The 18,812-nt window shown below is 38.3% G+C and overlaps 1 protein-coding gene across 1 annotated transcript in view; it reads left to right on the forward strand.

The window, feature by feature from the left end:
- The window catches only part of LOC141426379 (uncharacterized), a 28,751-nt gene that overhangs the window by 5,459 nt on the left and 4,480 nt on the right, over window positions 1–18,812 (forward strand). Inside the window, exon 2 of the mRNA XM_074085241.1 lies at window positions 16,331–18,682. Coding sequence (XP_073941342.1) covers window positions 16,331–18,682 — 2,352 coding nt within the window. The remainder of the gene's footprint in view (window positions 1–16,330; window positions 18,683–18,812) is intronic.

An 18,812-nucleotide genomic window follows, 5' to 3' on the forward strand; every position in this document is an offset into this window, starting at 1 on the left:
CAAAGCCGCTATTTAATTATGTTGTTAAATTTAAAAAATAAATATTTATAGTGGGGGGGGGCACTCCATACCTACACGTAACAGAAATTGTATATTTTTTTTTAACTCGCATAACGTGTGGCACATAGTTCGACAGCTCTTTTGAAAAGATATAGGTTTCTCAAAAACTTTTTTGATTAAGTAAAGATTTCCGGAAATAATCGCTCCCAAAGTAGCAAAAATTGTGCCCCCCCCCCCTCTATCATATAAACCGTTTGTCCAAAAAATATGAAAAGGTAACGCTTAATAAATGCTTTCAACGGAAATTGGTTTCAACATGATCGGATATACCGTTTTTGAGTTATTGCCGAAAACTGCGCTTCTGAACAAAAGGACGTAAGTGCCGTGAAGATACGCTCTTTTTCTGGTAATAGATTTTAAGACTGTAGTAAGTGTTTTAATTGTGTTATAACGCACATAATATTACTTGTTTTTTTTTCGTAATGGCTACGGAACCCTATCTTGGGCGTGTCCGACACGCTCTTGGCCGGTTTTTTTGTTAAAACGTGTGTTTTTGGAGAAGACATACCTATTTAAATAAACTTTTAAAGTAAAACGTAAAGTAATTTGTTAAAAAGCCTTCATTGAATCTGGCGTTTACAATAAAATTTGAGGATACAATTACAGCTACAATTTTGCAGTTTCATCTTTAAATAGTTAATTTAATTTTGTTCAATTAACTGCTAGTAACCGTATTTGTGTTTAGCCAACAAACCTGTTTTCAGTTTTGTTTCCCGTTCATTTACTTTTACTTAAATGAATCAGTAAGTGGTGGGAGCTTTGTTGGTTTATGTAAATTGTAATTTGTTTATTTTTAAGAACCATGTACCGTTTGTGCCCAAATAATCATTAAATCTAGAAGAAATTCCCGCGGGATATTTAAAATATTACCTAAAGTACAATTCAATAGAATCTGTCAATTTTCTACATATTTAAGACACCGTATCGTGGGCACACTTGATTATATATGTCCCTGTTGTTGCAATTATCATCTAAAAGGAATCAAAAAAGAATAATAGTCACATCACAAAGCCTTAGGCAGCCCGGTGTTTATATTAGTAGGCTGGAAGTGTCTACAGGATTGTCAGATTCTATTGAATTGGAGTTTAGATCGTGGTCTTCAATAACGTTGCTTTCCAACAAACATATAATGCACATTTAGCGATTGATACCCGTGAAAATATCGAAATAAAAAGTAGCACTTACAGCATACATTCAACATTTTTCACATTTGTAATATTCGTAGGATTTCTCGCGTAACCATTTTGGACCTGTCGAAAAATTCCTAAAACGAAACCGAAAAACAAAACACAGTCAACTAGGCCACGCTTTTGTCATTCGGTGCATCGACATTCCTGACATGAAGAAACACTAAGTTTGAGTTACATAAGTGCGGTAACCGCGAGATTACCAGAAATGTGTAAGGCGCAACGTCGCGGCTTGTGGCCTAGGGAATTAAATGATAAATTACGAAATGCCGATGGGTGGCGCAAATTCTAGATCTCGTTCTAGGCCGTTTCCTGATTCTTCGGTAGACGCGGTGTCGGTATGGTCGGCCAACTGAACAGCATTCAGCCCCCTTCTCATTATGGGTCCATATCGGCTCGCATACTCATTGAAAGTCCAAATGTAATGTTTGTCAGAATTATCGTTTGTCATAACTCTTTTTTCTCTGAACCCAATGATTGTTCAGAATTGCATGTGGTAGGACCTTGTGCAAGGTCCGCCCGGATTGCTACCACCATCTTGCTTGCTATTCCTGCCGTGAAGCAGCAGTGCTTGCATTGTTGGGTTTCGGCGTGGAGAGTAAGACAGCCGGTGAAATTACTGGCACTTGAGGTATCCCATCTTAGGCCTCTAGGTTGGCAACGCATCTGAAATCCCCTTGGTGTTGCAGGTGTCTATGGGCGGTGGTGATCTCTTACCACCAGGAGACCCACTTGCTCGTTTGCCATTCAGTCGAATAAAAAAAAAAGAATTATTATAAAACAAACCTAACCTAACCTATAGAGTTTTCTATAGGTGACCCTATAAAATTTTCAAAAAAATTAAGGTTTCAGTGGGAAAAAAATTATGACAACAATGATTCGGATAAAAATTACGGTTTGACTAGGGAAGAGTTTGCGAACTTTGACGCTCCCCTAGGCTAGACAGAGACATAAGACGACGAATTTTGACGACCAGATGGCCTAGTGGTTAGAGAACCTGACTACGAAGCTTGAGGTCCCGGGTTCGATTCCCGTGTCGGGGCAGATATTTGTATGAAAAATACGAATGTTTGTTCTCGGGTCTTGGGTGTTTACTATGTATTTAAGTATGTATCTATCTATATAATTATATTTATCCGTTGCTTAGTACCCATAACACAAGCTTTGTTAAGCTTACTTTGGGACTAGGTCAATTGGTGTGAATTGTCCCGTGATATTTATTTGTGATATTTATTTATAAGACAATTTTAAGTTAACTTTCCTACTAAAATTATTTGCTGGTAGGTAATTAATTTAAAATAGACATCGATGTCCGCACCGGAGTAGTTTACATACTTCTCCTCTTTTACTATGACGCTGATAACAAAGCTACCGAAACTATCGATTTATTGTACCATTTTGTCGGCATACGAGTATACATATATATCCGTGCAAATTACAGCTTCCTAGTATGGATAGTCCTTGAGCAAAGCCGCGGACGGACGGACAGACAGACAGACAGAGACAGACAGACAGACATGGCGAAACTATAAGGGTTCCGTTTTTGCCATTTTGGCTCCGGAACCCGCAACTTTAATTAAGGTCCTCACACGTTGTCCCTTTCCCGCCTCTCGCGGCACCCAGCCAGAGCCACCCAGCGTCACCTCTCCAACTCTCAACTGTCCACTTTCACCTTCGCATCGCCGTCGTCGCACGCGCACGAGCTTTCAGTTTCGTTCCGGGTCGGGCTTACATGGCTCTACAACAGGGTAACAAAGTTGAGAAAGATATTTTTTGTAGCAAATAAGTCGATTTTGTAACCCCTATCTGACAGTTGAATTAATATTTTGAGATTTTACTATTACTATACTATATACTACAAGGTGGTACAATAATTATTTAAAATTAGTAATGTTAAATTTCCCTTGACCTACTGCACTGGCATATTTCTCGCCAAACGTAATGGCATTACATACAATTCAGTGCGTAAATGCAGCCTGCCGTATGGTACTCTTCCGTAGGGACCTCTTAAGTAAAGGACAGTGAGTTTAAAACCGGGTTCGCACCTACTTTCGTTTTCCGAAATTCATTTGCAAAATTGCACTTTTTTACCACAAACCTGCGAAGTAATTCAATGGTGTGTGTAAAGTTTTCAATTCGCACTGAGCCAGCGTGAGCACTAAGGCCCAAGTCCTCTCATTCCGAAAGAAGACTTGTGCCCAGCAGTGGGACGTATAGACTGGAATGATATTTAGAATCAAAAATTAAGTGAAGCTAGCCTTAATATATACTTCATCCCAGCCTATATACATCCCACTGCTGGCACAGGCCTCCTCTGTTGAAATATTCTGGAAGAATTTGAAGATACCAAGTTTTAAATAATTTATTTAATCAGGCGTTACTTTGCGGAGGTCCATATCAATGAACTAAAAGAATTTCTTTGCTCACCTGCGACCTTATGATATTATTATGCAAAATATGCGTGTCCATACAGTTCCTCCACCTCCACACTGTAAGAACACACACAAACCCATCTATCACCACCACCACAATACACTGACGCGTTTCGAACTCAACCAGAGCTCATCTTCAGAGCAACACATCATACACAGCACACATCACAGCAGCACAGCATCACATGTTAGACTAACATCTGGTAGCATGGTGTACGGTTGTATTGCTCTGAAGATGCTCTGGTTGAGTTCGAAACGCGTAAGTGCAGTGTAGTGGTTGTGATAGATGGGTTTGTGTGATTTGTGTTTGTTCTTACAGGGTGGAAGTGGAGAAACTGCATGAACACGCATATTTCGCATAAACTTAACTAAGTATCATAAGGTCGCGGGTGAGTCAAGAAATTCATTTAGTTTTTAGATAAGTACCAAGTTTATTACGTTGGCTTGACACACTGCCGTGTCTTGATCGCCATGTAAACCTCCCTAACTTTTCGTCAGTTCGCTGACCCGTGTCCGGAACTGACGGAACCAATATTATCCAATAACGTTGCGTGAACGCTGACCGTGTTAAGCCCATTGACAGAGACCTTACGTCAACGTGTTAGGTTGTATTTTCTAATAGCCAACAATGAAGGATTTTATGATCTGTGGACAAGTGGTATTTAACGTGATTTATGAAATTGTGTTAGTTTTACATTCGTAACGGAACATTATACATGCGAAATAACTTTTGCAAACAAGTTTATGTTGTTTTGGGATAATTTATACTGCATCGATTTTAATTGTTTCTTGTAGCACGATATTGCTTTGGCAGTCAAGTAATTGAGTTTTATTTCAATTTAAATATTCAGATTTAGATTTTCTTGTGCTTCCGAGCATCTAATTATTATGCGATTGAGGTCTAGTGGGTGTCGACTGCCCAATTTCTCGAAACTTTTAAAACAGAGGACTTGTGGTTCAGTATTAAACTTTCAAAAGGTATATCGCGCGGCCTTTACATAATATAGTAGACAATTCGCAGACAAGGCATTAATAAACATGGTGACCGGTGTGTCGAAAGCGAAACTTTCCTCATTTTGTGGAAACCGGCGCTACGATGCCACGTGTTGTGAGTTTGTGAGTGCGTACGTGTATGTTTGCTACTCATAACGGGATATAAGTAGCATACCGTAAACTGCTTCAACTTTGCCCTCTGGCCCCAACATTGCCTGATTCAATTTACAGTCGATAACTAGCACCCTTCTAGGTTTTTAAACTTTTATCCCCCGTTTTAATAATTCCCGTGTAGATAAAAGTTTAAAGCCTATAAGAGTGCTAAGTTATAGACTCTAAATCGAATCAGGCAATGTTGGGGCCAAAGGGCAAAGTTGAAGCAGTTTACGGTATCTATTATTCCAGACGTCCAGCTATCTACACACAAAATTTCATTCAAATTTGTCAGCCGTTTCAGCGTAAAGGAGTAACACAGGAGCAGGCGCACACTCACAAACTTTCAGATTATAATAGTAGTAGAACATTTAACATACATATTATGACACTTTTAAACTCCTTATCCATTTTACATTGAACTCTAAAGTCTAAGATAAGCTCTAAACTAGACTTACCTACGTAAGAAATATATTGTGCGCTTAAAAAAGTACTAAATAAGCATTTTTGGGAAATTTTAACACCAATAATTACAAGTAGAGTCTAACAATCGAGTACTGCCTTTTTGCAACGTAACGTTTGGCAACCTGTTTCATTTCGCAACTTTTTATTTCGCAAACTCTAAAACTGTAAATATTTCAGGATTTATTTCAGGGCCATCGTGTAGAACCCTTTAGGTTAGGTTAGTTTTATAAAAATCCTGAAATATTTACAGTTTCAGAAATATTAAACAGTTGGGAAATGAAAAGTTGCGAAATGAAACAGGTTGCCAAACGTTATTCGCCGAAACATTAGTAAACCCTAATAAAAGCATAAGCTAAAATTGCTTAAAAACAATGAAAGACCTGTCTACGGCAAAACATAAGTTAAGAAAGAACATAATTATTTTTCTTACAACTAACAAACGTTACATAATCGCGTAAACTGAATTTAAAACAAATAGAGAAACTATTTTAAGAAACAATGAAGATTTCTATAATAAAATATACAATACTATTGTTTTATGGGAACCCACGTTACCGCCTGTTACTTAATTTTATTATTAACAATGTTGTAAGTTCAGTAAGTTTTTCAATTAATAATTATTAAGTTTAGCTAATTGACTCCTAACTCTCAAGCCTATCCACGAAACACTTGTTATAACTTCACTTCATATCACTGGTGGGTCTGGTGGATCTAGGATGGTTTAATGTTTTTGGCAGGTATTAGTCCCCCCTTAAATCGGTTATTGCTTTGTGTGTTTTATTCGCTTGAAATGTTGTAGACACTTGATTGAGTTTTAAATCATTTTCGGATTACATTGACTTGAAATTTCGTAACAATGCAACATTAAAATATGTACCATAAAAAGTTTGTATTTTGCTTTAAACTTAGGTACATAGCCTAACGTGAGGTGTATCAAGTTATTATAACATAAACAATTGGGCAATTGGGCAGTAAATTACGACTTGCAGAAATTTAATTACCTACTTAACCGGCGATTTGACGACTGATTTGACATTGGATTTTGATTCTACATAGAAGTTAACTGGACCAAGTTCTCTCACGTCTAAACTTTAAACTTAAATAAATACCGGGTGTGGCCTGTAATATGAGCAAATAATTAAAACATTGATCATACTCGTCAAACTGAACAACATTAGTTCAGCGACTTTTAAAAATAATGGATTCTTTACATTTTCCCTTTTTCAAACAAATTAAATACTGCTCTATCAATGTACGTCATCCTAGAATACAACTGACATCGCCTGTCACCCTAAAAACAACAAGCATTTTGCTTTACATTTCTTCTTCGCATAAACTTTAAAGTGTAATAAAAATAAAAATAAACAATAATTATTTTTAAAAGTCGCTGAACTAATGTTGTTCAGTTTGACGAGTACGATCTATGTTTTAATTTTTTGCTCGTATTACAGGCCACACCCGGTATAGCCTTTTTGCTACAGCTAACCATTTACCATAACCGGTGTGGGTTGTTATATTTTTCACCAGAGGGACAAGCGCGTGCCACCTTCTCCAGTGAAACATAAAACCGACTTGGTTAAAATAGCAGGTGAAATAACAGTACTTAGTGGATTCCATAACTCATCCATCCAATGACTGATTGCATTCTTATTCCGAGAAGCTATCAGTTTCAAGTAGTTTCTCTTGCGATTGATCCACTTCACAGTTACTAGGCAGTATACAGCTAATTATAGAGCAATTAGAGATGTGATCAGATTAAGATTGGTTTTTTGGGGTCTTTTTGTATTTTTTATTTCAACTCAAAATTTTGTTACTTTTACGGTCCTCCCGTAAAATCCATATCGAAAATACAAACTGAAACACAGATGCACAGAAAAACTAGATTTTTCTAGTTTAGACCAGCGCTGGGAATTGAACCCAGGTCCTCAGCATTCCGGGATGCGTGCTATACCGCTACACCACCACTGGACAGGAGTACAGCCACAAATTTCTCCTATGCACCACATATCTCAGCTTGTTTGTTTCTTATTTAGTCACTTAAGCAGCGACACTAGCGACATCTATGCTTTAGCCCTCATAGGGAAACTTTCAGCACTCCATTGGAACTAACCGCTCACCCGGACAAGAGATGTCGCTATTAAGCAAGTAAATACAAAAATACTCCAAAACCCAATCTTAATTTGATTACTATGGGTGAGGCTTATACGTCTATCAGTGGACGTCCTACGGCTGAAATGATAATGATGATGATGATGATCACCAACTCATTTTAATATAGTCTAAGAGTTATTAGTGGGATTAGTGCTTTTTTTTTGTTTTAAATATCGGCGTGTGAGATGTGATGTGGGTTAGTGACTCTCCATTAAGAATGAATGAACGCGGTAGCGTGTCAAGCCAAGTTCAAGCTAACAGTTATTAAAGATTGACATTTTACTACTTTGACATTTCGCGATTGGGACTACCCGAGACTTGGGCGTGGCACGACTTAGACGCTGTAAGACATGGACCTCTTACGATGTGGACGCAATTTCGACACTGGACATTTTACGACTTTGACGTAAGACGCCGGAGGGGAACTGGCGAGCCACTTTGACTCCCTCATAACTCGAAAGCTTTGTGTGTCAATAAGTTTATCTAATAAAATGAAAGAAAACCATTTGCTTAACTTTATAATGCTATTAAAATTACACAAGCAAATTAAAACTTTATTTGCAAAAAAGATTGGGTTGTCTTTATGATTAAAATGTCACAACCATTGCCCAAAAATAATAATTGACCGTGAAATGACGATTGCTAAATAACTTGATAGTTGAAAGGTAGACAGCAAGGATCAAGGCATGAAGGTGTTAACAATAAGTAAAAGGTTTTTATTAAGCATTCGATTTTTAACGCAAGCTTGTGTTTCGCAGTAATATTTTATGGACTTTTTATTTCGCGTGGGGCTTAACGCATGAGCTATTTTTATCAATCACATAAAAAAAACCAATCTTGCTATAATATTCCAGATTCATATAAGTTTGTTATATGTATAATAACATTATAAGTAACAATTTGAACTTAAAAATCAATCAATGGATTGATGAAGAAGTGACAGTTGAAAATGTCCTCGTGAATTACAATCGTGATTTATTTATTTATTCATAAAATTACAATTATAAGCTTAACAGTTTGGAACCAAAGCGCTTACAAGTGATGAGTGATGAGCTGAGTGCATGACACTCTTTCCCGGCCCGGATAATACCGGGATGGAAATACCGACCCTGTTTTTCGTGTACACGCTCATAGAAGCTTACGTCAGTTTCCATGGGCGCAAAAAACAGGGTCGGTATTTCCATGTCGGTATTATCCGGGCCGGGAAAGAGTGTCACCCGATGAGCTGATGAGTAGGTATCGAACGTTGTGTAACAAATTTCTCTGGGATTCAATAAAATACCCTTACAATTCAATATTTAACTCCTACTACTATTTAATTTATAATCAAATCTTGACAATGTGTTTTTTCGAACAGAGAAACAATTTTTAAACTACAGACCTAGTGAAAAATGTTTTTCCATCGTATACTGTCGGATATGTTCGTCTTTATATTGCTCTCTCAATAATCTTCAGTAAACTTCAGTAAGCTAGTTGAGAAAGCAAATATAGATTAAATAAAATAAAATAATAATAAGACAAAGAAAACTTACCTAAGAAACCTTAACTAAATGTATCTATATGTTACTATAAAAATATAAATTATAAAAAGAACACCCCGTCCAAAAGATCTGCCTGTGGCAGGGTTCCCATGATGCTGGCCGCATTACCTCTTTGGACCGCAAATAGACCGCTGGGATAATAAATACGTACCAGCTCTTGGGTCCCCAGAGGTGTCGATCAACCGGGAATTGAGAAAGCAAGACAAAATACGAACTTTTCCGACAAAATACGCTGGCAATATATTATTACTGCATCTGTACCTTTACTTTACATAGATAGAGTTAGAAAGGGTTGAAATTCAAGATTAGAGAGAGAAAGACTTCTAGCATATGACGTCACATGCAAGCGCCACACCAACTGTATAGAGGAATGCGTTTTATAAAGAACCCGATAAAAAAATTTTTTTTGACTAATTTTTTAGGATGAGGTTAATTCAGGAGTTGTCAAGTACCGTATTGCCAAGGCTATTCCTAATTAAATTATTGTTTTTATGCTCTCAAGATGTCTGTCACGCTTTGCGACTTCATTCTCACTTCTTAACCAACTTAGCGTGCTTCTTAAGACCTTAGTAATGCTGATAAATACTCTGAGTCAACTAAACGTGAAAGTTGTGATGTTTAGTTGTATGTTACTCTATCAAACATCATGCAAAAACTGCTCAACTGACTGCCTTACTAACTAGTAAATAAATTAAAAATAAAATATTTATTCCAGACGTAGATCCTTGTAAATTAAGACAAATCCAATTATAAATTAACAGAATGAACTTACTAAATAAACTAGTTTAAATTAAATTATTACAAAAAAAACCTAGTAAAAAAGTTGGAAAATCCCCGACTTTGTCACTTCAAAGTTCTATATCTCAAAAACGCCTAAAACGATTTCGATGAAACATGTCTAAGAACCATTGCTGGAAAACCTGATTATACCTAAATCGGTCCACCCATTTAAGAGCTACGGTGCCACAGACACATAGCGGTAAAACTTATAACACCCCTCTTTTTGCGTCGGGGGTTAAAAAATACCTAAGTAGTTTATAAAAACTAGGCTATCCCGATCCTGTGTTAACAAAATTCACGCTTCACTCACTCATTGAGTTTCCTTTTGAAAATATTCACTTCACCGCACTGATAGATATAGGTACAGGTACTGTTAAATATTTATTGGTTTCTATACTTGGTTTGGATAGGTATTTAACTACCTAAATGTAAACAAACTTCAGCTGCCAGATTTGGTACATTCAAGGATTTTTAACATTTTACTTATCTATCATTGTAATACAAACTAGACTAGTGCGTATTAAATATATTGACCCGGATAACTCACGTCTTAAATCGAGTTTAGCTCGACATGATTCGGGCTAATCCGTAGCCCTTCGTCTTCGGAGCAACGCGACTCGGCGGCTGCTGCAACACGCGCACTGCGCGCCGCCGCTCTGCTCGCGCGACTACCCGACGAAACTGACACCGGCACACAACTACCCGCGTTTTCATCATCATTTTCATTACAACTGTCAGATGTAGGGTAGCACACAACACTAACAACATCGCTCTGTAAAGGTACGTTCACACACACCGATGACATAGTGCATTTCAATACAGAAATGTAGGTAATGTTGAGATAGTTTCATGGGGGAATTTCAATATTTAAGGCACCAATTGACGTTGTTTTGTTTTTGTTTACATTTACTTAAATACCTATCCAAACCTAGCATAGCTATTAATTTACGACGCGAATTAATGTCATTAGTGAGAGCTAAGGGTTACTGATTTCTACCATATTAAATTAATGACAATTCTATTCAGGAGTTCAAATGCTTGTCGATAATATTTACGATGAACAAGTTATTTTATTCGTTCTCATTTACTCCGCCTCTGAATACAGTAGGGTCATGTGTCCAACAATGAACCTTAGGTACACAGTGAAACATTGCGATATTTCTAAAGTGCCACTGTGCCAGATCGTGCACTATATCGCGTAAGGACACCCTTGAGAACCCCCATTTGCATTGGCGTCACGTGGCGGAACACGTGTCTACGGAGCTTTTTCAGTATTATTGACACAAAAGTAAGGATTTTTAGAATTTTTGTAGATTTTTCATTAAATTATGGTTATAAATTTAATATATTTGATTGTTTTTTCATATTAAACGTATTTTGTAGATTATCGTGGACTTATCGCGTGTTAAAGTGGCACAATTTAGTAGGCTAAAATTCGAGGTTGATATATAATACCTTAGGTAATCAACAATGAAACATTTAGGTACGCATGGGACACGCCTTATAAGACTGATTAAAGTAAAAGTAATTAATACTGTTTGATTATACCTATTCGTGCATTTTTTATTAACCTATTACATAAATAGGTACGTCCCAAAATTATGAAACAGATTGTATTAGTGGACACAGTGAAAATTCTTAATAAATTCTTAATAATTCTTAAAGAATACTGTATATGTCACGTGATACCCAATAAAATTAGCTACATAAGTACAGTAAAAAATCCATACTTCTATCTGTCAAAACAAAAGATTTATGAGAATTTGAATTTTATGTGTTTCATTGGTGGACACTTGACCCTACCTAGTAGGTACTTAATTACAAGCAAAAGTTGACATTAATCTGCAGCTGCATGGTGCAGTGAGGTCACGGTGCATTCAGTGAGGAACTATCTCGCAGCCGATGCACGTTAATGTGCACTTTCATCTATCTAGAGCAGCGGTATTGCAACACGCGGTCCGCGAATTTTGTAAGTGGTGATAGATTTTTTGGCGTACGTAAGTGCGTGTTATAGCCTAAATTGAATAAAAATATTTTGACTTTGACTGTGCAACTTGCAATTGTTTTAAATAGACATAGTTCCCAAAGGGTAAATAAAGAAATAGGTACGAGAGAAAGTCTATTAAAATCTATATAGTTTGTAATTCCAGTAAGGTTAACGTCCGAGTACTCGTCTAGGGTTCCGTCCGTAGGTACCTCAAAAGGAAAAAATGGAACCCTAAGCTTATAGGATTACTTTGTTGTCTGTCCGTCCGTCGGTTTGCCAAGGCCCTTTATCTGGTAGAGACGAGTTGAAATTAAAACAATGTATGTATTCAGGTCTACAGTCGCTTGAAGCTGTGAAAAAAAAACAAATGTCTAAGTTAACGTAAAAAAAAGTTACGGCCGTTTATGCCACAAAAAACACACACATATCAAGGAAATCAAAATTTGTAAAGTACTTTCCGTTGACCTAGAACTATGACATTTAGACTGGATATTCATAAATAGTTACAAATTTGTACGGAACTGTCGGTGCGCGAGGCCGACTTGCACTTGGCCTTTTTTTTTAATTTTCTATGTGTAGTGCACAGAAATAGGTGTAGTGTGTATAATATTCTTAGAATCAGAATCAGAATCGTTTATTTGCTAGAATACAGTATTAATAGTGCTACAAACTTCTTGTCCATTGTATCCAGCCTGCATGCAGGCGTCCAAAATTATTAACCCATCAAACAAAAATCACATTATTTTAGAATTATAATTACTTAATATCATTAAAAATATAAGTATTATTCGCTTATACAGGTCTACTGTCCACTAAATAAAACTCTTCTTATTGTTTCGAATTCCGAACAAAATTATCAAATTAGTTCACGTGTGCACGTGATTATATGCAAAGGTGGTTCCGTAGCAGCGAGGGTCAGCTGCATTCAGCGGGGGATCTCGCGCGCTGCACAAGAATGCACTTTCATCGCAGCGGAGCGTCACGCGCGCCGCTGTAAATCCACTAGCTGCAGTATTTAGGTCACATAACGCGTTTATTTACACAAAACACTTATATGGGAGCTGCCTTTAAATTTCAAACACTGCGTTCCAGTGGCGTAGCGTCAGATATTTTCGTGGTAAAGCCGCAGCAAAGATCGCATAATATTTCATAAATCATGTATGTCCTGCAGTCCTGTTTTGTAAAAAAATAAATAAAAAAAAACTTGGGCCAATCAACTATTTTACCCGCACTTTGGGCGTCTCCTGCGTTACCAAAACTGTCTCTGGCGTTACCAAAAAATCGTAAGTAGGTACTTCCAACAAGATATTTCACGGTTTAATATGTTGAACATACGTAGGATGGCATATACAAAAAACATATTTACTTTCAAAAATCTGCAATTGTTCGAAAAATGTGGCGGACAGTAGTGCCGGTAAAAAAGTTGATTGGCCCAAATATTGGGAATGGGGTTCTATGGACGCGTCACTGTTGCGTTTAGGGTTGCCACCTTTTTTTAGGGCGAATAAAGTATTTTTTCATTTTAGAAGGACAAAAATAAAGTACACAGAATAAAAAAAGAGTATTTATTATTTCTCCTTAAAAGTGGATACCAGTTTATTTAGTCTCATAAGTACTCATAACCAGTAACGAGCCAGTAAGAATAAGTTTTACGTAAATAGAGTATTTTAGCGTACTTTATTGGTGTCGTAGATTATAAAGTACGCCTACATGAAAAAGAGGACAATACTCTATTTTAGAGTAAGGGTGGTAACCCTAGTTGCGTTCCTTTTGCTATTTCTTACGTCTACTCTGTAAACCTATGCACATCCGTAGGCAGATTACTAGCGGCGCAATAGACATGTCGATATAAAAACGAAAGTTAACAATTACCACCGATTACTATTCTGAATGTCAAATGGTTTACATTTGTAGCATTTTACATTCGATGTCCGTATCTAAGTATTTGCCTTTGATTTGCCAAATCGACCATTCGAATTAGGAGTAGGTAAAAGTTTGTTCACTTTATTTTATTATTTATTGATATATGTAAAATGTTTTTTTATTCGATTTTCTATTCGTCGGAGTTTTATGATTATAGAAAAAAAATGATAACTAATTAGCACAATTACTTTAAGTATAATTAAGTACCTATAATATTGGCAGTTGGTCAGGTCAGAGCTACTCGTATACATATCTCCACCCAACTAGGTACCTGCCATCAATATAAAACTTAATTAAGACTCAATTAAATTATATCAAACTTGCTTTTGCCCGCGGCTTCGCCCGCGTGGAATTCGGTTATACAATACAATACAATACAAAGACTCTTTATTGTACACCAGACATAGTAAGCGATACAGAAAACAAATTATTAAAATTACAAGGTGAGCAATAGGCGGCCTTATCGCTTAAGAGCGATCTCTTCCAGGCAACCTCGCGAGGTTATCGCGCGCTGTTCCCTCGGGAACTGAATTTTTCCGGGATAAAAAGTAGCTTATGTCACTCTCTGGCCCATAAACTATCTCTATGCCAAAAATCACATCGATCCGTCGCTCCGTTTCGACGTGAAAGACGGATAAGTACTTAATTACACACACTTTCGCATTTATAATATTGGTATGGATGATATTGTACAGGATAACTCACGTCTTACGTCGGCAGTGCGCGTGTTGCAGCAGCCGCCAATTCGCGTTGCTCCTAAGAAGAAGGGCTACGGAATAGCCCGAAACATGTCGAGCTAAACTCGATTTAAGACGTGATTTATTCCGTACAATATCATCTAATATGAGTGAGTTTCACTGTAGTTTCATCTTCAAAACTCAATTAACTTCCAAGAAAACTAAGGAACTAACCCTCTTTGTGTTTAGTTTAAGCCATTTCAATGAGGCTTATGTTTATGAAATTAGCTTATCGACTATTTTTTTTTTTTTTTTATTCGACTGGATGGCAAACGAGCAAGTGGGTCACCTGATGGTAAGAGATCACCACCGCCCATAGACAACTGCAACACCAGGGTATTGCAGATGCGTTGCCAACCTAGAGGCCTAAGATGGAATACCTCAAGTGCCAGTTATTTCACCGGCTGTCTTACTCTCCACGCCGAAACACAACAGTGCAAGCACTGCTGCTTCCACCGACTACATTAATATTTCTAATTAATAGGACGACATTTTGCTGTTCCATATAGGTTAATTGGTAGGTGCGCTTAAGCTACTACATGCACGTTACTAACACGTGCTAGCACGAAAGCATTGAGCAAATACTAGTGTAATAGGACAGGACATGCATATACACGTGCTACTATTAAAGCATGATTTTTTAGTGGCATACTGCAGGTACTAGCATGCCTATATGCATGCTTATTAGATGCTTATTAGTTAATTAAATAAAATAAAATAAATAATTAAATAAATAAATATCACGGGACAATTCACACTAATTGACCAGTCCCAAAGTAAGCTTAGCATAGCTTGTGTTAAATGGGTACTAAGCAACGTATAAATATAATTATACGATTAGATACATAGGTACTTACTTAAATACATATTAAACACTCGAGACCCGAGAACAAACATTCGTATTTTTCATACAAATATCTGCCCCGACACGGGAATCGAAACCGAGACCTCCAATTTCGTACTCAGGTTCTCTAACCACTAGGCCATCTGGTCGTCTAAACAAACCTTTCTAGACAAATTAATAGAAGGACAGACTTGGCCGGCCGGCACGCAAAAATTGGCGAAACTAGCTTTTAGCCAATTTTTTCGAATCCTGCTTTGACCTTGTGCAAGGTCCGCCCGGATTGCTACCACCATCTTGCTCGCTAATCCTGCCGTGAAGCAGCAGTGCTTGCACTGTTGTGTTTCGGCGTGGAGAGTAAGACAGCCGGTGAAATAACTGGCACTTGAGGTATTCCATCTTAGGCCTCTAGGTTGGCAACGCATCTGCAATACCCTGGTGTTGCAGTTGTCTATGGGCGGTGGTGATCTCTTACCATCAGGAGACCCACTTGCTCGTTTGCCATCCAGTCGAATAAAAAAAAAAAAATTATTGAGCTGAACGGCTAGGTACTTACAGGGAAATAACTGATATCGTATGTTCAGAAAGAGAGAGTCATTGGCTAGCTGCTCTAATGTACCTATGAACTTTGCTCTCATTTTTTACGTAACTTTCATATCACTAAAACATAAGACATTCCATTCCATAATGGACTCGGACACTCGCTTTCGCAGTGACAGCCCCATTGTATTATTAGTCAGAGCTGTCTTAATTATAATTACGTGAAAAAGAAATTGTGTCGTGAAGTCCACATATAAATCAAGTTAATTAACTCTGCCGCCTCGCATTTGTTTAAATGTATCGAGCCAGATCATTACTTACACGATGAGGCGAGTGGAGTAAAAACCGCCAAGTATGTTAAGTGAGATCCACCGCGTAGACATAAATGAAAAACCTCTAGAGATATCTGATGATAAGACAGCGTAAATATGTTTCGTTTTCATTGGATACCAACAGCATGTCTTAAAAATTAGCTCGTCCAAATAGATTTCAATAGATGAAGAGACATTATGACTCAACAAAAATTTTTTTTCTTTGCAGATAGAAAATGACTTCGACAGAAGAAGACAGGCGGCAGTTGGACACCCAGGCTTCAACGAGCACCAAACGAGATTTGGACTGAATTCCCCCCTCCAAAACTTCCAGCAACAGGGAAGTCTCGTCAGCAGTCCAGCCCCAGCTGTTCAGTTCCAACAATCGCTGTTCCAACAGCCTTACGTACCCCAGTTCAATAACTTATTACCCACACAGAATATACCCAACAATGCAGGCAGCTTGCCTTTGGGTAACAACGGATTTTTCAACCAGCAAAATATTCCTCTTCAGAACAATTTCCAACAGCAGGGTTTAGGGCAAATTCCGCAGAATAACCTTCTGCCTCAAGCGCCAACGCTTGCAACCTTCCAGAACGGAATACCTTTTCAACAGAGCACAGGCTTGAGCAACAATCCGAACATACAAGGGACGGTAAATATAGGTCAGCAGAGACCGACGCAAGCAGCTTTCCTACCTACTTTACCGACCACTCCAAATCAGGCTCAATTCCAACAGAGCCCCATAACCATCCAGCAAGCTCCTAATCTTGCCCCTCAGAATGTAAACTTGAACAATGGGCAGATTCCCTTCCAATCGTCTCTCGGCCAGGCTCCTATATTTCCAAACGGCCAGGCATCGCAGATTCAAAACTATTTCGAACAACAATCGCAAGAAAACCTCGAAAAATTAAAAGAACTACAAGAAAGACAACGAATAATTCAAAAACATCAAGAGTTCGTTCAAAAACAACAGCAAAAGCAACAAGAGAAGGTTAAAGAACTTCACGAGGAATTCATAAGCAAGCAGGCAACTAAGACGTTGCCCACTTTTTCAACCACGGAACGCTACGAAGATTTCTACAACAGAAATCAGGAGAAGCGTAGACCACTTCTCGCACATGAGACGGATTTATTTAGGAAAGCTGTCCAGATGTACGAGAAGCAGCACCCCACTACCACCACCACTGCCATCCCGACAACTACCACCACCACACCGGCCCCTACGCCTAAGTACAAGACTAGGCCTAAATACACTCCCACTAGAACCCGGGCTCCACCGCAAGACAAACAGAAACAAAAACTTTACAATGAAATTAAAACACTTTTAGAAGAAAGCGAAAACAAAGGCTTCGATGACAATTTGAGAGCTAAAAGTGTAGCGTTGTTGCAGAAACCAGATATACTGAAACAATTGAGGGTTGCTCTAGCTGAGAACCCAGAGGATTTTAACGAAAAGAACTTCACATCGCGAGAGATATCTTTGAATGGTCAGAAATTCGAAGTAATTAGAACAACCAATCCCAATTTGATCCCAAAAGGAGCTATAACTGCTGATGGTTCGAACTTGCAAATAATGGGCTCATCTGAAACACAAAAAGAGAGCAGAATTAATTTTGACGACTTAACAAAGGGTGTGTTGCCCCCTGGTGCTGACTTCGAGCTCATCCGGCAATCCGATAATGGAAAATTGGAAGAGGTTTCCAAAATACCGAGCACGATTCAAAACAAGAAGAAGGTCACTTTTGTTTTCCTAGAAGAGCAGGATGACGGGTCTTACAAAGTGAAAGGGGTTAAAGCGAACGGCCAACAGACGGAAGAAGGCCCTGAAGTAGAGAGTATCTTGAACAAAATAAAGAAAGGCGAAATTCAATTGCCTGGCGGACCTGCTAAGATATCCAACGGACTCTTCAGTTCAACATCAAGTCCAACTACCGATGCCACTGACTATATTGCGGAGTCCTCGCACCATCCCTCTAGTTATTCTAGCTTTGTTACAACATCTAACCATGGCTCATCGGGCCATACTAATCCAATTGTACACACGACGCCATCTACCTACAGAAGCACAAGCACTCCGACGACGAGAAATACCCAACCTCAGACCTACACATCATCGCCAACTACCCGTAGCGTGTCAACAACAGAAAGATACTTTTCAAAATCAACGCCACAACCAGATTTCTCGACTTCCAGGAACGTGTTTAATCCCTCGACGAGGAATACTTTCGCAGGGTCATCAACAGCTTATACTGTTACCACGCCTTCATACCGGCACAGTCCTGAAGACTTAGTCGTGATAGGATCCAGCACCGTACCACCAAGTGTAGGTGAAGGGAACTCTCATCTCCAGTTCGCTCGACAAGCGAACCCTGGTCTTGTGGACATCCTTAAAGAAAATGGCCTCTTTGCCACCGCCAAGTATCTACGGCAATCAGGATTGGACACTATTCTGAATGAAACCGGCCCTTACACGATTTTCGCGCCAACGGACAAAGCTTTTAGGACGTTATTGGTGCAGCTCGGAGGACCAGACAGGGCTGAAGAGAAATTCCGTGACAATCCAAGACTGCTGAGTGGGGTGAGTACAAAATAAATAAATAATAAAGTAAGTATTACTTAATAAATAAAGAAGCCTGTTTCATTATCAACCGATCATGTTATAAAAGTACTTAAGACGATGCTATAGCAGTCTTTCGAAGCTGCAAACT

Source organism: Choristoneura fumiferana, chromosome 3 (assembly GCF_025370935.1).
Source record: "Choristoneura fumiferana chromosome 3, NRCan_CFum_1, whole genome shotgun sequence".
NCBI classification, from domain to species: domain Eukaryota; kingdom Metazoa; phylum Arthropoda; class Insecta; order Lepidoptera; family Tortricidae; genus Choristoneura; species Choristoneura fumiferana.